The 19,116-nt window shown below is 43.1% G+C and overlaps 1 protein-coding gene and 2 pseudogenes across 1 annotated transcript in view; all 3 read left to right on the top strand.

The window, feature by feature from the left end:
• Positions 1 to 17,301, top strand: part of CAGE1 (cancer antigen 1) — a 63,043-nt gene extending 45,742 nt beyond the window's left edge. Inside the window, exons 12-14 of the mRNA XM_054686613.2 lie at positions 10,055 to 10,123; positions 14,247 to 14,286; positions 17,220 to 17,301. Coding sequence (XP_054542588.1) covers positions 10,055 to 10,123; positions 14,247 to 14,286; positions 17,220 to 17,261 — 151 coding nt within the window. The 3' untranslated portion in view covers positions 17,262 to 17,301. The remainder of the gene's footprint in view (positions 1 to 10,054; positions 10,124 to 14,246; positions 14,287 to 17,219) is intronic.
• Positions 1,635 to 3,342, top strand: LOC100614901 (probable inactive 1-aminocyclopropane-1-carboxylate synthase-like protein 2; annotated as a pseudogene).
• LOC101057058 (small ribosomal subunit protein uS3-like) lies at positions 4,500 to 5,344 on the top strand (annotated as a pseudogene).
• Positions 17,302 to 19,116: the final 1,815 nt, after the last annotated feature.

Raw genomic sequence — 19,116 nt, 5'->3', positions numbered from 1 at the left:
GTGGGCTGAAGGGCTCCTCAAGTGCCGCCAAAGTGGGAGTCCAGGCAGAGGAGGCGCTGAGAGCGAGCGAGGGCTGTGAGGATTGCCAGCACGCTGTCACCTCTCACCACTTTCTAACACTTAAGTCCAGATCTGTCTGTTTCAGATGTAGAAGTTCCTGCTCCAAACAACATTACGTGCTGTCTGAGTTTTTGATGAATCTATCCCATTCCTTCCTTTGTAGGAAGGAACACCTGCCTATAAAATGAGACTTGTTCTATCTTTGTCCCCATCACAATCATTACATCATCCTGGTGAGAGGTGGATCCTCATAAAAATGTTCCAGTTCATTTCCTGTCCTGGCTTCCCATTTTCTCAAGCCCTGCTACCTTGTTATTCAAGGTGACCTTCTATTCCATTCCTACCCATCATATGATCCCTGATCATAATCTGTAGTTTTTGAAGTCACTCATCAAAATCTGCATTAACTTATTTACTATTCACCATCCACAGAATGCCAACAGAGTCCTGGAAGAATACTTCCATGCCACATCTCCTACAGACAACACTGAATTCATAAATGACAACTCACTGCCCTGTCACAGCAACTGTGATTTCCACCCACATGAAGCCCCTGTAAATGTTTTTCCATGCAAAACCATATCAAAAATAACAGAAAATTTCAGTGTAAATCCACAACCTTTCTTTCTAAGTTTCATGATAGTTTGAGTACAGAATGATCAAAAAGTTTGATTGGATTGAACATTCTTTTAAAAATCCATGTGATTTTATACCTTGATCACAGAGAATAAGGTGAACATTTGTTTACCCCTAAAACTTGTAAACCCCACAGAAAGCTGCATTTCAGTATATAGTAAAAACAACATTAGTACTGCCCTTATTTATAGTCACAATCCCATTGTATTTCTTTGACTTCTTTTTCTTTTCTTTCTTTTCTTTTTTTTTTTTTTTTTGTGGGACAGAGTCTCGCACTGTCGCCTGGGCTGGAGTGCAGTGGTGCCATCTCAGCCCACTGCAACCTCCACCTCCCGGGTTCAAGCGATTCTCCTGCCTCAGCCTCCCAAGTAGCTGGGATTACAGGCACCCACCACCACACCTGGCTAATTTTTTTGTATTTTTAGTAGAGACAGGGTTTCACTATGTTGGCCAGGCTTCTTTTTTAATGAAAAAAGGGTTGGCATAAATACAGCCAACTGATCTTCAACAAAGCAAACAAAAACATAAAGTGGGGAAAGGACACCCTATTCAACAAATGGTGCTGGGATAATTGGCAAGCCACATGTAGAAGAATGAAACTGGATCCTCATCTCTCACCTTATATACAAAAATCAACTCAAGATGGATCAAGGACTTAAATCTAAGACCTGAAACCATAAAAATCCTAGAAGATAACATCAGAAAAACCCTTCTCGACATTGGCTTAAGCAAAGACTTCATGACCAAGAACCCAAAAGCAAATGCAACAAAAACAATGATTAACACATTCATTGAGGAGAAGGGTGGCAGAGCAGGTCCCTGAGCACTGACAGTCAAGGACAGTTTGTTCAGTGAGGCTTTAGACTGGAGAGAAGATAAGTGAAAACAGAGACAGAGGTGCCAGCCAGCCTGCAGGGGCCACTACAGATACCCGGAGTATGAGTCATCAGTCAGACACCCTTCCTGTGCCGTCTGGCCAGATGAGAGGCCAGGTCCTCAGAGACCAGAGCATCTATACCCAGCTGTTGAGATGATGCTGCACTTGCAGTAGACCATGAGGGAGTACTTCGTGCAGCTGATGAGCAGGCAGGGCCCTGCCGCTGGAAGAATGGAGGCACACTCAGGCCGTCCGTGAGCATGAAGCCCTTCTGGGTCGCTTAATGTGCCAGATGATCCAGCTCCTATAGTCTGGGGCCATAAGTGGCCTGGAGCTCCAAGTGCCTCTTCCTTCCCAGGACTCTAGGGGTGATGTCAGATATGGGCAGGGGGCCCAACTGTCCAGGCAGCCTGATCCAGTTCCCCAACTGAGTGATTGTGAAGCTGCCTTCATCAGCCGTGACCTATCCAACTGTGGGATTGACATCTCTGTCTTCTATTAGTCGAGCTTCCAGGACTACAATGCCTACCAAAAAGACAAATATCATAAGGACAAGAACACCTTGAGCTTCGTTAACCTTGGCACCAGTGAGAACAAGCTCTGCATAGATCTGATGACTGAAAGATTGCAAGAAAGTGACACGAACAGCATTGAGGACATCTTGCTGCAGTACCCTGATTGGAGAGGGCACCCGTTCCTGCAAGAAGAAGTGGCCCAGTTCCTGGCCTACTAGTGCAAGGCACCTGCCCGACTTGATCCAGAAAATGTGGTTGTTCTAAATGGCTGCTGCTCTGTCTTCTCTGCACTGGCCATGGTTCTGTGTGATCCAAGCGAGGCCTTCCTGGCGCCTGCTCCCTTCTATAGTGGCTTTGACTTTAGCTCCTGCCTGTACGTGAAGGTTGAGTTGATTCCTGTCCACCTGGAGAGTGAGATCACTGTTGCAAACACCCATCCATTCCACCTTGCTATGGACAAGTTAGAGGAAGCCCTGCTTAAAGCTAGGGTTGAGAGGAAAAAGGTCCGAGGCCTTGTGCTAATCAACCCTCAGAGTCTTCTGGGTGACATCTGCTCCTCAGACTCGCGATGGAATACCTGGAATTTGCCAAGAGGTATAACCTACATGTGATCATAGATGAGATTTACATGCTCTCTGTGTTTTTGATGAATCCATCACATTCCACAGTGTCCTAAGCATGAAAAGTCTGCCTGATCACAACAGGACCCATGTGATCTGGGACACCAGTAAGGATTTTGGCATCTCTGGCTTCCTCTTTGGTGCTCTGTTTACACCCACCACAAGGAGATGGCTTCTGCTGTGAGCACCTTTGGCTACCTCCACAGTATCTCTGGCATCACCTAGCACAAGCTGTGTCAACTGCTCCAGAACACAGAATGGATTGACAAAGTGTACCTGCCCACCAATAACTACCGGCTGTGGGAAGCTCACAAGTACATCACTGCCAAGCTAAAGGCATTGGAGATCCCCTTTCACAGCTGCAGCTCTGGCCTCTATATCTGGATCAACTTGAAAACGTACCTGGATCCCTGTACATTTGAAGAGCAACAGCTCCTCTCTCCGCTTCCTGGACAACAATCTGTTGTTATCCCGTGGCAAAGCCTGTATGTATAAGGAGCCAGGCCGGTTCCACCTCATCTTTGCAGACGAGCTCCCCCGGCTAAAATTGGCCATGCGTCAGTTCTGTGGTGTGCTGCAGGAACAGAAGCAGGCTTTGCTAGTGAAGCAGTTGGAGGAGGCATTGAGGGAGTAGACTGTCTGCCTCCCAACGAGTAGCTCTGGCCCGTCACTTGCTCAGGGACCCCCTAATGTCAGCCCCTGGTCCAGAAGCCTGGGGTGTATTTTTGTCAGTGCTGCGACTAAGAAAATGGTGGGCTCCTCCAGGAAGATCTCATCTGACCCAGTCATCACCCTCCTTAAGCTGAGTGCCTGCTGTCTTTGGAAGCTTTGCATCTTTTTAGTGTTTGCTAGCCATTATATATGCAAAATGTTTTTATTGGGGTTGGGGTGGGAAGGCCTGGAGGCACCTACAGAAATAAAGGAAGCTCCCCGGGCCCCTATTTAGATGGTTTATTTTTATATTCAATATCTAATAAATTCTATATTCTCTTAAAAAAACTGATAAATAGGTGGAACTTAATTAAAAGTTTTTGCACAGCAAAAGCAATAATCAGCAAAGTAAACAGACAACCCACAGAGTGGGAGAAAATCTTCACACTCTGTACATCTGACAAAGGACTAATATACAGAATCTACAAGGAACTCAAACAAATTAACAAGAAAAAAACAATCCCATCAAAAAGTGGGCTAAGGACATGAATACACAATTCTTAAAAGAAGATATGGAAATGGCCAACAAACGTATGAAAAAATGCTCAGCATCACTAATGATCAGGGAAATGCAAATCAAAGCCACAATGTGATACTACCTTACTCCTGCAAGAATGACCATAATCAAAAAATCAAAAAATAACAGATGTTGTCAAGGATGCGGTAAAAAGGGAACACTTCTACACTGCTGGTGGAAAAGTAAACTAGTATAACCACTGTGGAAAACAGTGTGGAAAGTCTTTAAAGAACTAAAAGTAGAACTACCATTTGATCCAGAAATCCCACTACTGGGTATCTACCCAGAGGACAAGAAGTCATTATTCAAAAAAGATACTTGCACATGCATGTTTATAGCAGCACAATTTGAAATTACAAAAATATGGAACCAGCCCAAATGCCCATCAATCAATGAATGGATAAAGAAATTGTGGTATATATATATACACCACGGAATGCTATTCAGCCATAAAAAGGAATGAAATAATGGCATTCACAGCAACTTAGATGGAATTGGAGACCATTATTCTAAGTGAAGTAGCTCAGGAATGGAAAACCAAACATCATATGTTCTCACTCATAAGTGGGAGCTAAGCTATGAGGACACAAAGGCATAAGAATGATACAGTGCCTTTCCTTTCAGCGGAGCATGGCGGCAAGATCGTCATACAAATTTCCAAGAAGAGGAAGTTTGTCAGTGATGGCATCTTCTAAGCTGAAATGAATGAGTTTCTTACTCAGGAGCTGGCTGAAGATGGCTACTCTGGAGTTGAGATGCGAGTTACACCAACCAGGACAGAAATCATTATCTTAGCCACCAGAACACAGAATGTTCTTGGTGAGAAGGGCTGGCGGATTCGGGAACTGACTGCTGTAGTTCAGAAGAGGTTTGGCTCTCCAGAAGGCAGTGTAGAGCTTTATGCTGAAAAGGTGGCCACTAGGGGTCTGTGTGCCATTGCTCAGGCAGAGTCTCTGCCTTACAAACTCCTAGGAGGGCTTGCTGTGCGGAGGGCCTGCTATGGTGCGTTGTGGTTCATCATGGAAACTGGGGCCAAAGGCTGTGAGGTCGTGGTGTCTGGGAAACTCTGAGGACAGAGAGCTAAATCCATGAAGTTTGTGGATGGCCTGATGATCCACAGCAGAGACCCTGTTAACTACTATGTTGACACTGCTGTGCGCCATGTGTTGCTCAGACAGGGTGTGCTGGGCATCAAGGTGAAGATCATGCTGCCCTGGGACCCAACTGGTAAGATTGGCCCTAAGAAGCCCCTGCCTGACCACGTGAGCATCGTGGAACCCAAAGATGAGATACTGCCCACCACCCCCATCTCAGAACAGAAGGGTGGGAAGCCAGAGCCTCCTGCCGTGCCCTCAGTCACCACAGCATAACAGGATCTCCTTGGCAGCTGTATTCTGGAGTCTGGATGTTGCTCTGTAAAGACCTTTATAAAATATTGTACAAAGACAGAAAAAAAAAAAGAATGATACAGTGGACTTTGGGGACTTGGGGGAAAGAGTGGAAGGGGGTGAGGGAAAAAAGATTACAAATTGGGTACAGTGTATACTGCTAAAAATGGCAGGTAAAAGTAAATGGCAAATCCATGTTCTAATCCCTAGAATCTGTGAATGTTACCTTATATAGCAAAAAAGGGCCAGCTTTATGTGTAATAACAATTGTATGCATCAATGTTAGCATATTTAAAAAACTAAAAAAGAGAAAGCATATGATAATTTCGATAGACAGAAAAACCGTTTGACAAAATCCAACATCATTCTTCATGAGAAAACCTAAACAACCTAGGAAAAGAAAGGAACTGTCTCAATAAGGACAAAGAGCACCTACAAAAAGCCTACTAACATTATACTTAATGATGATAGACTAAATGCTTTCTCATCATCAGGAACAAGACATTCCAGTACATTCACATTGTACTGGAAGTTCTGTCCAGTACAATCAGGCAAGAAAAATAACACTCATCCAAATTGGACATGAACCAAAAATGCATGTGTTCACAGACACGTGATCATCTATGTAGAGAATCTGATGGAATCTACAAAAAAAGTTGCAGGATCCAGTACAAATATGTAAAAGTTGTATTTTTATATACTAGCAACAGATAATCAGAAATTAAGAAACATTTCTGATAGCACCACAAATATAAACTACATAAGGATAAATTTGGCGAAAGTATGTAAAAGACTCATATACTAAAAATTACAAAACATCATTGAGAAAAAGTAAAGAAGAGTTAAATAAATGGAGAGGTATATCTCTTTCATGGGTCAATTTTGTTAAGATTTTCCCCAAGTTCATTTATTGATTCAGTGCAATTCCAATTTTAAATAAACTTAAGCTGATTCTAAACTCATATGGAAATTCAAAAGGCATAGAATAGCTGAAAGAACTCTGATAAAGAAGGATAAAATGGGAGGGAAACTCTGATTCTAAGACTTTTTATAGAGCTACAATAATCAAAACAGTGTAGCATTGGTGTAAAAATATAAAAATCAATGGAACAGACCAGGGAATGCAGACCTGGACCCATGCATATATGGACAAGTGATGTTTGACAAAGGCACAAAGGCAACAAAGTGGAAAAAGGATAGCCTTCTCAACAAATGGTGCTGAAATCATTGCCCATTTTCAAAAAAATTAACTTTGATTTATACACTCCACCACATACGAAGTAAACTCAAAATGGATAATATACCCAAAGATAAAGGCTAAAACCATAAAATATCTAGAAGAACACATATGAGAAAATTTCTATGACTTTGGGTTAGGCAACAATTTCTTAGACATGTCACTAAAAGCATGATTCATTAGAGAAAATTTTGATAAATTCGACTTCATCAAAATTTAAAACTGCTCTTCTTTTTTTTTTTTTTTCGAGACAGAGTCTCACTCTGTCACCCAGGCTGGAGGGCAGTGGTGCAATCTTGGCTCACTGCAACCTCCGCCTCCCAGGTTCAAGTGATTCTCCTGCCTCAGCCTTTCAAGTAGCTGGGACTACAGGTGCACGCCACCACACCGGGCTAATTTTTTTGGTTGTATTTTTAGTAGAGACGGGGTTTCACCATGTTGGCCAGGCTGGTCTTGAACTCCTCACCTCATGATCCACCCACCTCGGCCTCCCAAAGTGCTGGGATTACAGGTGTGAGCCACCTCACCCAGCCTAAAACTGCTCTCTGAAGACACTGTTAACAGATCAAAAGACAAGCCATAGTCTGGAAGAACATATTTGTAAATCGTGTATCCAATAAAGAACTTCTATCCAGATGTAATGAACTCTCAAAATTCAGTCATAAGAAAACAAATAACCCAATAAAAATGGGCGAAGATTTTAGTAGAGATTCTACCAAGAAAGTATATGGATGGCAAATAAGCACATGAAATATATTCATGTCAGCTGGGTGCAGTGGCTGATGCCTGTAATCCCAGCACTTTGGGAGGCAAAGGTGACAGGATCACTTGAGTCCAGGAGTTTGAGACCAGACTGGTTAATACAGCAAAATCCCATGTCTACTAAAAATACAAAAATTAGCCAAGCATGGTGGCGCACACCTGTAATCCCAGCTACTCGGGAAGCTGAGGCATGAGAATCACTTGAACCAGGGAGGCGGAGGTTGCAGTGAGCTGAGATTGTGCCACTGCATTCCAGTATTGGCGACAGATCAAGACTCTGTCTTAAAAGAAAAAAAAGAAAGAAATACACTCATGTCATTAAATGCAAATCAAAGCACTCATTATACTCCATTCAGTGGTGCTGCTTTGCTTGCCTAGCTCTCAGCAGAGTTCTCCCATGGCCTCTACGGAGGACATGACTTCCTCCAAAATAAACCAAGGACTCCATTTAGGTAGGCTTAGATTATAGCTTCTTGCGCGCAGCTCTACACATGGGAGCGCAGTGTCAATATATTCCACTGCTGCTACGTTGCACACTTGGAAAAACTTTTCACTTTCTTTCCTTGGGTATCTCCCTCCTTCAGGAGTTGGGCTCATTCTTTTCAATTCTAGAAATACAGAAGATTTATTCCATGTTATTTCTCTGATAATAAAGCATGATAGACTCAGGCTTTTGGTATACACAGAGTCTGTTTCACATTATCTTCTGTTCCTGGGTTTGACAACTTCTCTTTATCCCTTTAAAACAAAAGCCTGATATCTCTGAAAGAAAGAGTATAACTTTCAAAATGACAATCTACAAGTTATATTCTGGGGTATATGTGTTTTGTCCATATAATATTTAACATATTTTTTAAATTAATTGCCAAAATTGAAAAGGGAAGATAATTCTGTAAAACTCTAGATTTATATCTCCTCTTTAAAAACAAGAGTAGGCTGAGCATGGTGGCTCATGCCTACAATCCCAGCACTTTGGGAGGCTGAGGCGGGAAGATAGCTTGAGGCCAGGAGTTCAAGACCAGCTTGGGCAACATAGCAAGACTCTTGTCTCCACAAAATAGTAAAACAATTAGTCAGGTGTGGTGGCATGCACCTGCAGTCCTAGCTACTCAGGAGGCTGAGATGAGAGGATTGCTTCAGCCCGGGAGTTTGAGGCTGCAGTGAGCTGTGATTGCACCACTATATTCCAGCCTGAATGACAGGGTGAGACTCTGTCTCTGAATAGTAAAACTTTAAAAATAAATAAAACAAGAAGATCTGATCTCACGGCTGCAGCATTCTCACATGGCAACATTTGGCAAGAGCTAAGTAGCAACTTCTTTTAGGCAGGGCCTAGGAGTGTATGCTCTTTGGTTTGTCTGAATCACCATTTAGCTGGCTTCGCTCATTTCACATACCTGCCTGACCCTTCTACAGGCGTTTGAGTTTAGACGTCTGCAGTAGAATTTCATATCCTCTCAGGTCTATTTATCCTTTATAGTAGGCTGAGGAATGGCCCAAAGATATCCAAATTCTAATCACTAGAACCTGTGACCGTTACCTTATATAGCAAAAGAGCCTTGCAGATGTGATTACATCTTGAGTTGTGGAGATTATTTTGGATTATCTGAGTGGGCCCTAAATGCAATCACAGGGGTCCTTATAAGAGGGGGGAGGCAGAGAGAGATTTGATGACAGAAGATAAAGAGTCAACATGACAGTGGAAACGGGGAGAAAAGGTGGTGTGATGTGGGGCCAAGCCCCCTCAGGAATGAGGACGGCCTCCAGATGCTGGATGAGGCCAGGTGAAGAATTCTCCTCTCGAGCTTCTAGAGGGTGGACATCCCTGCCAACACCTTGATTTCAGGCTGGTGAAGCTTCTTTTGGACTTCTGACCTCCAGAAGAAAATAAATGGTGTTTTAAGCCACAGAATTTGTGTTGATTTGTTGCAGCAGCCACAGGAAGCTCATACAACCTCTCTGGATGGAAAAATGGGTTTGTGACAGTCTTGTAATGCTATCACATATTTTCCCATGTTAAGCTGTTTCTAGCTCAGGGTTTTTTGGTTTTTTTCTTTTATTTTCTTTCTTTCTTTCTTTCTTTTTTTTTTTTTTTTGAGACAGAGTCTAGCTCTGTCCCAGGCTGAAGTGCAGTGGCACGATCTTGGCTCACTGCACCCTCCACCTCCTCGGCTCAAGCAATCCTCCCAGCTCAGCCTCCCAAGTAGCTGGGATCACAGGCATGTGCCACCATGCCCGGCTAATTTTTGTATTTTTGTAGAGACAGAATTTCACCATGTTGCCCAGGCTAGTCATGAACTCCTGGGCTCAAGAGACTCGCCTGCCTCAGCCTCCCAAAGTGCTGGGATTACAGGTGTGAACCACCATGTCTAGCCAGGAGTTTTGTTTTTAACATGTTACCCCCAGGATCATATTGGATTTACTCATACAGAGGGATCAGTATGAGTAAACCACTGTGTAAGCAAATGGGAGAATATCTGAATGCTGCTTTACATATTTGCTACTGTCTACTTTCCTTCTTCACCACTGGAACCTATAAAGGGAAAATCTGATAGAATAATTTTGAGTTGCTAGGAAAGAATCCCAAGTTTCTATATGGTTAGGTGGTTGGATAGCATATAGATAATTAGATTACCTATTTTTATCTACTAAAATCCTCCAGTGAATCTAACAAAATATTGGTCTAGAAAAGTCAATTTTAGTCATAAAATTCAATTGTTTCTTCTTTCAGTTTGGAAGAGAGAAATAAACATTTAGAGGATTTAATTAGAAAGCCCAGAGAAAAAGCCAGAAAACCAAGGTAAGTTTCTCTTTATTTTTTAAATTAATAATGTCTTTAAAATATAGGTAATATGGCCAAGTGCGGTGGCTCACGCCTGTAATCCCAGCACTTTGGGAGGCCAAGGTGGGTGGATCACCTGAGGTCAGGAGTTCGAGACCAGCCTGGCCAACATGGCAAAACCCCATCTCTACTAAAAATACGAAAATTAGCTGGGCATGGTGGCACGTGCCTGTAATCCCAGCTACTAGGGGGGCTGAGGCAGGAGGATCGCTTGAACCTGGGAGGCGGAGGTTGCAGTGAGCCGAGATCATGCCACTGCACTCCAGCCTGAGCAACAGAGTGGGACTCTGTCTCAAAAAAAAAAAAAATGTGTATATATATATAGATAGATAGTTAGATAATACTTAAAAAAAACTCTTTTTCTTATCTCAATTTAAGGTAAACAAGATAATTATATGAAAGTGCTTCATGTTTTGCCTAGCATAAAGTAGTTGCTTGATTAATGTTTTTTGTAGAACCTGAAATGGAAAGCCAGATTCCCCGCTTTCATGGAATGTACAGTCACTCTAAGGAAGAAACTATAAAGATTATGGGCTAAGATTTTGTCTACAACAAAACTACTTGCCCTGCTCTGTATTTTATCACCATATTTTCTTACAGTAACATTAAGCCTCACAGTCTGCTATTTTAGAAGAGGCTCAACATCTGATGCTACAAGATGTATGCGCAAACCCTGTGTGGTTGATTAAGAGCACAGCAGTATAGGCAGGGCACGGTGGCTGATGCCTGTAATCCTAGCACTTTGGGAGACTGAGGTGGGTGAATCACTTGAGGTCAAGAGTTCAAGACTAGCCTGGCCAACATGGTGAAACCCTGTCTCTACTAAAAATACAAAAATTAGCTAGGCATGGTGGTGGGCACCTGTAATCCCAGCTACTCAGGAGGCTGAGGCAGGAGAATCGCTTGAAACCGGGAGGCAGAGGTTGCAGTGAGCTGAGATCGTGCCACTGCATTACAGCCTGGGCAACAGGGCAAAAACTCCATCTCAAGAAAAGAAAAGAAAAAAAAAGAACACAGCAGTATGTTAAAATGAGACTCTTTCTAGCCCAGTTCCTTAGGTGCTAATAACACTGTTACCAGTTCCCAAAGTGAGAGTGAGTTTTTCCCATGTGCAGAGTTTCCGAAATAAATGATTTCAGAGAACCCCTTCCATGACTCCTATCTCTTGGCCAGATCCAAGATATAAAAGTATGGAGAGTAGGGAAGATTGGAGAAGGATTTCTTCGAATCTGTCGTGTCATGAGTTCCTGTCTCCCAGGTAATTCTACCTCTTTTACCTAAAGCCTTATGAGGAGTTTCCAGGGAATCACCTAGAGAGCTTTGAAACGTGTTCCCTAAAAGTTGGGAAACACAGAGGACTGGTGATTCATTCATGCCTAAGAAAACTAAGGCAAGCTGTGGCTGCTCAGCAGAGGGGCTGTGTTGGATAGCTTTTCTCTCTGAGCTTGTTGAGACAAAGAATGGGTGTGAAAATCCCTTAAGAACCATGCAGTTGAGAGTTGAGTTATCTTCAGCTCTGCCCAAGGAGGCCTGGAAGCAGCAAGAAGCTAGAAGAGAATGCCAGATTCTTCGGGGCTGATAGAGTATCGAGTGATCACCCAGAGGAGAAATGCCTCCACGTAGGTCCAGGGAACTGCAGGACAGAGATCCCCAGCAACGGCAAGCTCCAAAGAGAAAGAATCAGCATTAGCCAATTGCCAAGCCGAGACTCTGAAGCCACCCAGCCAAGTATGAGCTGTCCTGTGGCCTTTGCTCTCCTCCTACAAATGGAGAGGGAAATGAGCAAAAAGGGGAAACTGGCCTCCAAAGACAGTGGTGTCCATCAGCTACAGACCTGAACTGATAGATGGGGAGGAGAAGCCCTGCTTTTGAGTGAAGATTAAAGGATTGATTAATATTAAGACAGTACAGTATACCTAATGAATTGAGACTGTTTATGCCTCACAGTGAAGACTGTTACTTTAGAGTAAGCAAAAGAAGCATTGGCCCTGCTGTGTATTCACCCGAGGAAGGGCAAAGGAAAAGCTTCTCTGAGTGCAAAAAGCTTAAAGTAGAAATGGAAGACCAAAATTAAAGTTGCATTTTGATTTTGTCATAAGTCATGTTTGTTCACCATACCATTTGCAAATACAACTGTTTTGAAAATCGGAGGCCCATTCCTTCAACCTCTGCTGCCACTGCTGCCACCACCGCTGCCACTGCCACTTCCCAGGAGGAGAGGAAGCGGGAGAGGAGCCCAAGTCTCCTGTCACCCAAGTCCTCCAGCTGCACCACCTCGAAGAGTTTAAGATGTTTGCCTATGCCAAGCTCACCTGCACCCCTGCTCTGAAGTTCTATCTTAAACAGCGTAGAGTTGCATACAGACCTGGAGAGGGCTCTATGGTATTTAATGGGGCCCAGAATGGTGTGTCTCGGCTAAACCAAAGGGAGTTTCAAACCAGGGCAATCAGCAGAGACATTGAGACTGGTGTGAAATGTAACGGCGCAGGCACTGCAACATTAGGAGTGGCTGGTTCTGGTGCTGGTATTGGAACAGTCTTTGGTAGCCTTATCATTGGTTACGCCAGAAACCCTGCACTAAAGTAGCAGCTGTTCTCATATGCTATCCTGGGATTTGCCTTGTCCAGACTTACGGGTCTCTTTTGTTTGATGGTTGCTTTCTTGATTTTGTTTGCCATGTGATAAACCACTGCTTGACATGTTGGCAGTCATATTAATTACAGATGTAATTCTGTGTATCTTACTGTGACCCCAAAAACTATAGTGTTGGTGTCATGGAAATGTACGTTATTTCCAAGGTCATTTCATTAAAGATGTAAAAAAAGAAAGAGAGAAAGAAAATAGAAAACCCTTGGCAGATTTAAACTAGCGTTTGCAAGTGATAGGTTAACTATGACTTTTTCCCCAAAATGAAAAAATGTGATCTGATCCTTGGCATACCACAGATGCTCAGTAAATGCTAATTTATACTGAAGATGGATCTTCTCTGAGTTGCTGAGAGAAACAATGGAATTTTTTTCCTAGGCTTATTTTAAAATAAGAAAATTTAAATATGAATTTACATGTGTTTCACCAGTTCAGACCTCTGTTTACTTACATTTGGCCTATTTTCACAATGGAGTCTAGACCCATTTATATAGATTTAGACTGGCCTAGAAGCCAGGGGGTGAGATGGGCAGAAGAGCTCTCAAAGCCCTTTCCAGCCAAGAGGACATTTGTTAGAAAACTCCAGGCCTACATCAGCTTTCAGCCACCACCCTCTGTGAAGCCTGTGATGACTGGCCCAATTGATCTCAGTATATTCGGCACTCAAACAAGCTTCAGCTTACTCTGCAGCCTCTCAAAATTATGGCATTGCTTTTGCCAGTTGTCTTCAGTAGTGGAAATAGTGGGAAATAAGGATATAAAAGCGAGTATCTGAATAGCCTCAGATGTTTTATTTTTGCCTCTAGTTCTTCATGACTTTCAAGGAAATTCATTAAGTTTTCAAGTCAGAATCGTATCCTAAGTAAATCTATGAGAATGTTAAATGTAGTGAGAGTGTGCCTCATCGTTATTTTATTTTATGTATTTTTTTATTTGAGATGAAGTCTCACTCTGCTACCCAGGCTGCAGTGCAATGGCGCGATCTTAGCTAACTGCAGCCTCCACCTCCCGGGCTCAAGCAATTCTCCTGCCTCAGCCTTGTGAGTAGCTGGGTTTACAGGTGCGTGCCACCATGCCCAGGTAATCTTTGTATTTTTGGTAGAGACAGGGTTTCACCATGTTGGCAAGGCTGGTCTTGAACTCCTGACCTCAAGTGATCCACCCACCTGGGCCTCCCAAAGTGCTGGGATTACAGGTGTGAGCCGCCGCAACCTGCCTCATTGTTTTTATTTAAATGCACTGAGAATGATTCACATGTTATATACCAAAAAGCTTGATCTTAATCTCTGAGGGTCTCACAGTTCTATCTTAAATGACGATTTCTCCTTGAAAGTGAGGGGAAAATATGCTAAATAATGGCACACTTGCTCACCATGTTCACTATTTCAGTCCCCCCTTCCTCCTTTTTACATTATTTTCTTTCTATTTCTTACAGATCGAAAAGCTTAGAAAATCATCCAAAGTCCATGACCATGGTAGGTCACCTTGATGCTCATGATAAAGAATCTTACATTTCCATGTAATTTGACAATAACACAAGATTTAATAGGAGTTCCTGAAGTCACATTTCCATACTGTGCAACCTAGCCTTCCCCTCTGTCCTCAGATGAGGGCTCTTCCGTCTCCTGTCATATCTGGTGCTATAATTGGAAACCCCTCCCTCTAATCTTGTAGGGCCCCCTTCACTCCATCCCCACTGCTACTGCTTCAAGCCCCTGTCGTTTCTCATATGACCTGTTGCACTCACCTCCTAATTATTGTTTCTGCCTCCAGTTTTGGTCCCCTTCATGCCATCCTCCATAGAGTAGACAGAGTGATCTTTCAAAAGCAAAATATTTTCATGCCCCTCCATTGCATAAAGCCCTTCAGTGGTTCCCAATCACATTCTGGATCAAATCTGAGCTCCTTAGCAAGGCGTATAAAGTCCCCTATGATCTGGCTCTGGCCCTCCTATCCAGTCTTACCATTCACTGTTTTCTCCTTCTTATCATGCATATTGGCCACATCTAACCAACTGCAGCTTTCTAAACAAGCGATTTTTTTCTTTTCTTTTTAGTTGGCATATTACTTGTACATATTTATAAGATACAGGCTGGGCGCGGTGGCTCACGCCTGTAATCCCAGCACTTTGGGAGGCCGAGGCGGGTGGATCACTTGAGTTCAGGAGTTCAAGACCAGCCTGACCAACATGGGGAAACCTCGTCTCTATTAAAAATACAGAAAATTAGCCAGATGTTGTGGTGCGTGCCTGTAATCCCAGTTACTTGGGCAGCTGAGGCAGGAGAATAGCTTGAATCCAAGAGGCGGAAGTTGCAGTGAGCCAAGATCTTACCACCGCACTCCAGCCTGGGCGACAGAGAGAGACTCTGTCTCAAAAAACAAAACAAAACAAACAAAAAAATACACACACACACACACACACACACACACATACTTATAGGATACAGAGTAGTACTTCCATGCACGTGCACAATGTGTGATGATTACATCAGTGTAATTAGCAAATCTATCACTCCAGACATTCATCAGTTCTTTGTGTTGGGAGGATTCAAAATCCTCTCTTCTAGCTATTTGAAAATATCCAATAAATTATGGTTAACTCTAGTTACCCTGCAGTGTTATAGAACACTGGGACTTATTCCTTCTATCTAGCTGTCATTTTGTATCCATTCATCAACTTCTCCCTATCCTCCCCTCACTGCCCTTCTCAGCCTCTACTAACCATGGTTCTACTTCCTACCTCTATGCATGGTATGTCATTTCTGTGCTTTCCTGTTATTGCTCATGCAGCTTCTCCTACTTGGTATGTTCTTCCCCAACTCTTTCTCTCAGTTACTCAGTTCCCACCTCACAAACGCCTGTCAGCTCAAGCTCTGCCTCCTCTCTGAAGCTTTTCCTGCTCTGTCTCCCAAATGGAACTGACTTGCTTCCTCCCATGTGCCCACACTACACCCTTTGACATAATAGCACCTATGACACAGCATTACAGTTCTCTGCTTGCATGTCCTTTGACTTGACTAGAACTCTTTGAGTACAGGAATTGTCTCATATTCATTTTGATATCCTCAAGTACCCATCTCATAAAAGGTACTAAACAGGAGTGAATGTTAGACTTGGGACCCAGGACCAATGCTACACTTGCTGGAGTGATCCCAAACAGCAGACACAGCTGCTGCCACCTCTGTCCCATTCCAGGACATGGGTATGTTCATAAATGCCGTGGCCTATTTGTAACATAGCTTTGGGGATGAGGGGACACTCAGTGGGGCATGCCTCCATCTGCTGCCATTGAGACCCAGGTTTTCTCATAGTTGAACTAAGAGGGTGCCTTAATACTGTCAATGGTTATTTATTTATTTATTTATTTTTTAGACGGAGTTTCACTCTTGTTGCCCAGGCTGGAGTGCAATGGCGCAATCTTGGCTCCCTGCAACCTCCACTTCTGGGGTTCAAGTGATTCTCCTGCCTCAGCCTCCCAAGTAGCTGGGGTTACAGGCAGGTACCACCACGCCTAGCTAATTTTGTATTTTTAGTAGAGACGGGGTTTCTCCATGTTGGTCAGGCTGATCTCAAACTCCTGACCTCAGGTGGTCCGCCTGCCTCAGCCTCCCAAAGTGCTGGGATTACAGGCGTGAGCCACCGCGCTCAGCCAATACTATCAATTTTTAACTATGCCATGCTGGTAAGTCACTTTTGGATTATTCAGATTCTTGCTTCTGTTCCTTTTTCTACATCTGTCAATTGCCAACCAAACCAAGGAAGATGAAACTCAATCCACATTGTTCTTCATGGTGTTCCTTAGTGGGAAAAAGGTTGAAACAAACAAACAAAAATATCAGTTAAAATATAGTGTTGGAGGCCAGGTGTGGTGGCTCACACCTGTAATCCCAACACTTTGGGAAGCTGAGGCGGGTGGATCACTTGAGGTCAGGAGTTCGAGACCAGCCTGGACAACATGGCAAAACCCCATCTCTATCAAAAATATAATCCTAGCACTTTGGGAGGCTGAGGTGGACAGATCACTTGAGGTCAGGAGTTCGAGACTAGCCTGGCCATCATGGTGAAACCCCATCTCTACTGAAAATACAAAAAATAGCCGGGCGTGGTGGTGAGTGTCTATAATCCCAGCTACTTGGGAGGCAGAGGCAGGAGAATCGCTTGAACCTGGGAGGCAGAGCTTGCAGTGAGCCGAGATTGTACCACTGCACTGCAGCCTGGGTAACAGAGTGAGACTCTGTCTCAAAACAAACAAAATATAGTGTTGGTATTATCTGTGGAATTCATCTATCTATAGGCTTACTTTGCACCCCTTTTCCATATGTAATAAAAAATTGGCTGTTTAGGGGTTCTGTCACTGAATGTTAGTCTTTCCCCAAAACTTATGAAACATTTTTCCTTTCATTTTTAGATGCCAGCTCTTTTTAAAGAAAATAGAAATGATTTAGATTAAACAAGCCTGAAGATTAAACAGTAATCATTTTTGTCAACCACTCCAGGAAGAGTCATTACTACATATGCTAGCCAAATCAATCCATGCAGATGATATATTAAAATCTGTATAAAGGGTAAAGTCTTACATTCCAAAGATGTGATTACTTTTCTTCTAATTTCTTCCTGTGAATAATCAAATATATTCTATTTAACATAAACAGAAGAATACAGTGGTTTTTTGGTCAAATATTCTCACAGAATACCACTCCCATATTATCAGGCCTTTAATGATGCACAAAAATAGCCACGGATTTCACTTCAACTTTTTATTTCCTCTGCAGGACATCCTTTTTCTGTCCAGGCAGGCAGATTCTTCATAATACCAACCAAATTTTAAAAGACACCAACTCTGAAATCCTTTGGAATTAATACGCAGATAAAAGAGCCTGGGTGGCCAGGCGCGGTGGCTCATGCCTGTAATCCCAGCAGTTTGGGAGGCCGAGGCGGGTGGATCATGAGGTCAGGAGATCGAGACCATCCTGGCTAACATGGTGAAACCCCGTCTCTACTAAAAATACAAAAACTTAGCCAGGTGTGGTGGCGGGGGCGCCTGTAGTCCCAGCTACTCGGGAGGCTGAGGCAGGAGAATGGTGTGAACCCGGAAGGCGGAGCTTGCAGTGAGCCCAGATCGTGCCACTGCACTCCAGCCTGGGCGACAGAGCGAGACACTGTCTCTAATAAAATAAATAAATGAATAAAGAGCCTGGGCAACATAGGAAGAGCTCATCTCTACTAAAAATCAGAAACATTAGCCAGGTATGCTGGCAAGCACTTGTTGTCCCAGCTTACTGGGTGGCAGGGGAGGGGAGTGTGGTATAAGGGGGTGGGGATGGGGGGTTGCTAAGGCAGGAGGACGGCCTGAGCCCAGGAGGAGGCTGCAGTGAGCCATGATCATACACCGCACTCTAGCCTAGGCAACAGAGTGAAACCCTGTCTCAAAACAGAAAAACCCAGATGAAAGGAAAGGACTGGTCTCTTAAGACCTAACCCTTATAATTTCCACTTTAACATAGTTTTGAGGAATTAGTTCCGAATTTAAACAAAGGAGCCAGAGATAGCTGATTTTGTGAGATGCACTAGAAAAATAAATGTATATAACATACATATTATCCTTTTGGTAAATCCCAGAACCGGACTGGAGGTATAGCTATTGATCAAAATATGCCTTACGGCTGGGCACAGTGGCTCACGCCTGTAATCCCAGCACCTTGGGAGGTCGAGGCAGGTGGATCACTTGAGGTCAGGAGTTTGAGACCAGCCTGGCCAACATGTTGAAACCCTGTTTCTACTAAAAAAAATACTAAAATTAGCCGGGCATGGTGGTGAGTGCCTGTAGTCCCAGCTACTCTGGAGGCTGAGGCCAGAGAATTGCTTGAACCCGGGAGGCAGAGACTGCAGTGAACTGAGATCTCACCACTGCACTCCAGCCTGGGCAACAGAGTGAGACCCTGTCTCAAAAAAAATAATAATAAATAAATAAATAAAAATAATATATATATATAAAATATATACATATAAAAATATATATATACACACACACCTTAGGTGGAAGAGAAAAACTATTTTATCTCACTAAAGTTAGTTTTGCACTTAAATTAGATAAATACAAGATGAAAATATATGTAGAGTATATATCTGGTCCTGAAGGAAGTGGTGAATAAATAAAAGCTATTATTATTGTGGTCATGTTTATTGAGGAATTCCATAAGAGAGGTCTTATATGAATGTTGAAACAAAAATATTTAATTTTTCAAATTCTAAAAGTTAGAATGACAAATTAAACCATGAGAAATGCACAGTGGGTTGCAGCTCTA

The sequence above is a fragment of the Pan troglodytes genome, chromosome 5 (genome assembly GCF_028858775.2).
Source record: "Pan troglodytes isolate AG18354 chromosome 5, NHGRI_mPanTro3-v2.0_pri, whole genome shotgun sequence".
Lineage (NCBI taxonomy): Eukaryota > Metazoa > Chordata > Mammalia > Primates > Hominidae > Pan > Pan troglodytes.
Note: the sequence above shows the minus strand (reverse complement) of the source record. Positions and strands in the feature narration are given on the sequence as shown.